The sequence below is a fragment of the Nicotiana sylvestris genome, chromosome 5 (assembly GCF_000393655.2).
Source record: "Nicotiana sylvestris chromosome 5, ASM39365v2, whole genome shotgun sequence".
NCBI classification, from domain to species: domain Eukaryota; kingdom Viridiplantae; phylum Streptophyta; class Magnoliopsida; order Solanales; family Solanaceae; genus Nicotiana; species Nicotiana sylvestris.
Genome location: NC_091061.1, coordinates 150,801,745 through 150,804,259, shown reverse-complemented (window position 1 = coordinate 150,804,259; position 2,515 = coordinate 150,801,745). Strand labels below are relative to the sequence as shown.

At 43.3% G+C, this 2,515-nt stretch overlaps 1 protein-coding gene across 1 annotated transcript; it reads left to right on the top strand.

The window, feature by feature from the left end:
• The first annotated feature begins 208 nt into the window (after positions 1-208).
• Positions 209-1,546, top strand: LOC138869497 (uncharacterized). The gene is made up of 3 exons (XM_070147117.1): positions 209-355; positions 451-688; positions 849-1,546. Exons 1-3 carry the CDS (start codon positions 209-211, stop codon positions 1,544-1,546), a joined length of 1,083 nt encoding a protein of 360 aa, XP_070003218.1.
• Positions 1,547-2,515: the final 969 nt, after the last annotated feature.

Sequence of the window (2,515 nt, the reverse complement as noted above, 5' to 3'; positions counted from 1 at the left end):
TTATTTCTCGAAAAGTTCCTTCCTGTCACTTAGTGAGAGGAGTACCGCAGGTGGTTCGAGCAGCTTCAGCAAGGTTCTATGATTGTCACCTAGTACGAGAAGAGGTTTATTGATTTGGCTCGTCATGCTATTCTGATACTCCCCATCGAAAGAGAGTGAGAGGGTGAGGAGGTTTATTGAGGGACTAGCTCAGCCTATTAGATTGCAGATGGCTAAGGAGACATGGAGCGAGATTTCTTTTCAGGATGCGGCCAATGTGGCCTGGCAAGTTGAGATGGTTCTAGCTCAGGGAGCGGTCAGGGGTCTGAAAATAGGCCTCGTCATTTTGGCAGATTCAGCGGTGCCTCGTCTGGAGGTAGGGATTCTTTTGGTAGAGGCCATCCGAAGCCGTTCCATTCAGCACTTCAGGCTTCTCGTGGTGCTCTAGGTGGTAGTGGTTCTCATATGCAGTATTCTTATCAGTTGCCCTACAGTGCACCTTCACTCCAGAGTTTTCAGGGTGGTTACTCAGGCCGTCAAGGTCAAATTCAGGGTCAGCAGTCTCAGCAGCCGAAGTCTTATTATACTTGTGGCGATACGAGGCACATTGCTATATTTTGCATTCAAGCCTCAGGCAGTTCTCAACATCAGGGTTCTCGTGCCATGGTTTCAGCACCAAGTGTTCTACCGCCCGCTCAGCCAGCTAGAGGTAGGGGTCGAGGTGTTAGTGCTGGGCTGTTAGAGGTGGAGGTCAGGCCGCTAGACATGGAGGTCAGCCAGGGATGTAGTTCAGAGTGGTGGGGCCCATCCCTGATGTTATGCTTTCCCATCCAAGCCTGAGGTTGAGTCCTCCAATGAAATTATTACAGATACTGTTCTGGTTTGTAGTAGAAATGCTTCAATTCTGTTTGATCCAAGGTCTACATACTACTATATGTCATCTTATTTTGCTTCATATTTGGTTGTGCCTCGTGATTTTTTGAATGCTCCTGTTGATGTGTCTACACCGGTGGGTGATTTTATTGTGGTAGATCGTGTCTATCATTCATGTGTGGTCGTTATTAGGGGTCTTGAGACCCGTGTAGATCTCCTACTTCTCGATATGGTAGACTTCGATATCATTTTGAGGATGGATTGGTTAACCCCTTATCATGCTATATTGGACTATCATGCCAAGACCGTGACCTTAGCATTGCCGGGGTTTCCTTGTTTGGAGTGGAGAGGGACTCCTGGTCATTCTACTAGTAGGGTTATCTCATATATGAAGGCTCGGCGTATGGTTGATAAGGGATGTTTGGCCTATTTGGCGTATGTTCGTGATTTTAGTGCTGAGGTTCCTTCTATGGATTCTCTGCCCATTGTTAGTGAGTTTCCAAAGGTATTTCCTGCAGACCTGCTGGGTATGCCACCCGATAGGGATATTGACTTTTGCATTGATTTGGCTCCGGGCACTCAGCCTATTTCTATTCTGCCATACCATATAGCTCCGCCAGAGTTGAAAGAATTGAAAGAACAGTTGCAAGACCTGCTTGATAAGGGCTTTATTAGACCTAGTGTCTTGCCTTAGAGTGAGCCGGTGTTGTTCGTCAAGAAGAAGGATGGATCGATGAGGATGTGTATAGATTATCGGCAGCTGAACATGGTCACCATCAAGAACAAGTATCCATTGCCGATGATTGATGATTTATTTGATTAGCTTTAGGGTGCCAAGGTATTTTCGAAGATTGATTTGAGATCTGGCTACCATCAGTTGAGGATTAGGGCATCCAATGTCCCTAAGACAGCTTTCCGCACTCGGTACGGGCATTATGAGTTCTTAGTGATGTTATTCGGGTTGACAAATGCCCCAACAGCTTTTATGGATTTGATGAACCGAGTGTCAAGCCTTATCTGGATTCCTTCGTGATTGTCTTCACTGATGATATTTTGATCTATTCCCGCGGCCGGGAGGAGCACGAGCAGCATCTTCGAGTCGTTCTTTAGACTCTAAGAGACAGCTAATTAAATGATAAGTTTTCAAAATGTGAGTTTTGGTTGAGTTCAGTAGCATTCCTGGGTCATGTTGTATTAGTAGAGGGTATTCAGGTGGATCCTAAGAAGATTGAGGCAGTCAAGGACTGGCCTAGACCTACATCAACTTTAGAGATCTGGAGTTTCTTGGGCTTGGCGGGTTATTACCGTTGTGAACACCTAATTTTTGCACTATTTAACACCTCCTAAAGTTATTAGTGTTTTGTTATTTTAATTATTTTTCTCAATTTTTGTGATTTTAATTGCATATTTTCTATCATAAAATACTAAAAAAATAGTTCTTTCTTCATTTGTGCATTTTAAGAATTAACTAGCTGTTCAGTTGGTGAATTAATCTAGTTAATTGATCATTAGAATAAGTTATTTAATTAATTTATCTGTGTAAAATTAGTTTAATAAGTAGGATTAAGGAAGAAATTTGGCCAAATTTGAAAGAAAAAGTGTCCAAGAGTGCAAGATAAAGGGCTGCCATTGAAAGGGTCTGAAACTACGTAGTTTTGCCTAA

What these genes read in the sequence shown, in the direction of transcription:
- LOC138869497 (XM_070147117.1), top strand. Translation starts at nt 209, where the DNA reads ATGGCTAAGGAGACATGGAGCGAGATTTCTTTTCAGGATGCGGCCAAT. An exon ending in CAGCGGTGCCTCGTCTGGAG is followed by an intron (nt 356 to 450) that starts GTAGGGATTCTT and finishes TCTCATATGCAG; the next exon opens with TATTCTTATCAGTTGCCCTA. An exon ending in GCCCGCTCAGCCAGCTAGAG is followed by an intron (nt 689 to 848) that starts GTAGGGGTCGAG and finishes AAATTATTACAG; the next exon opens with ATACTGTTCTGGTTTGTAGT.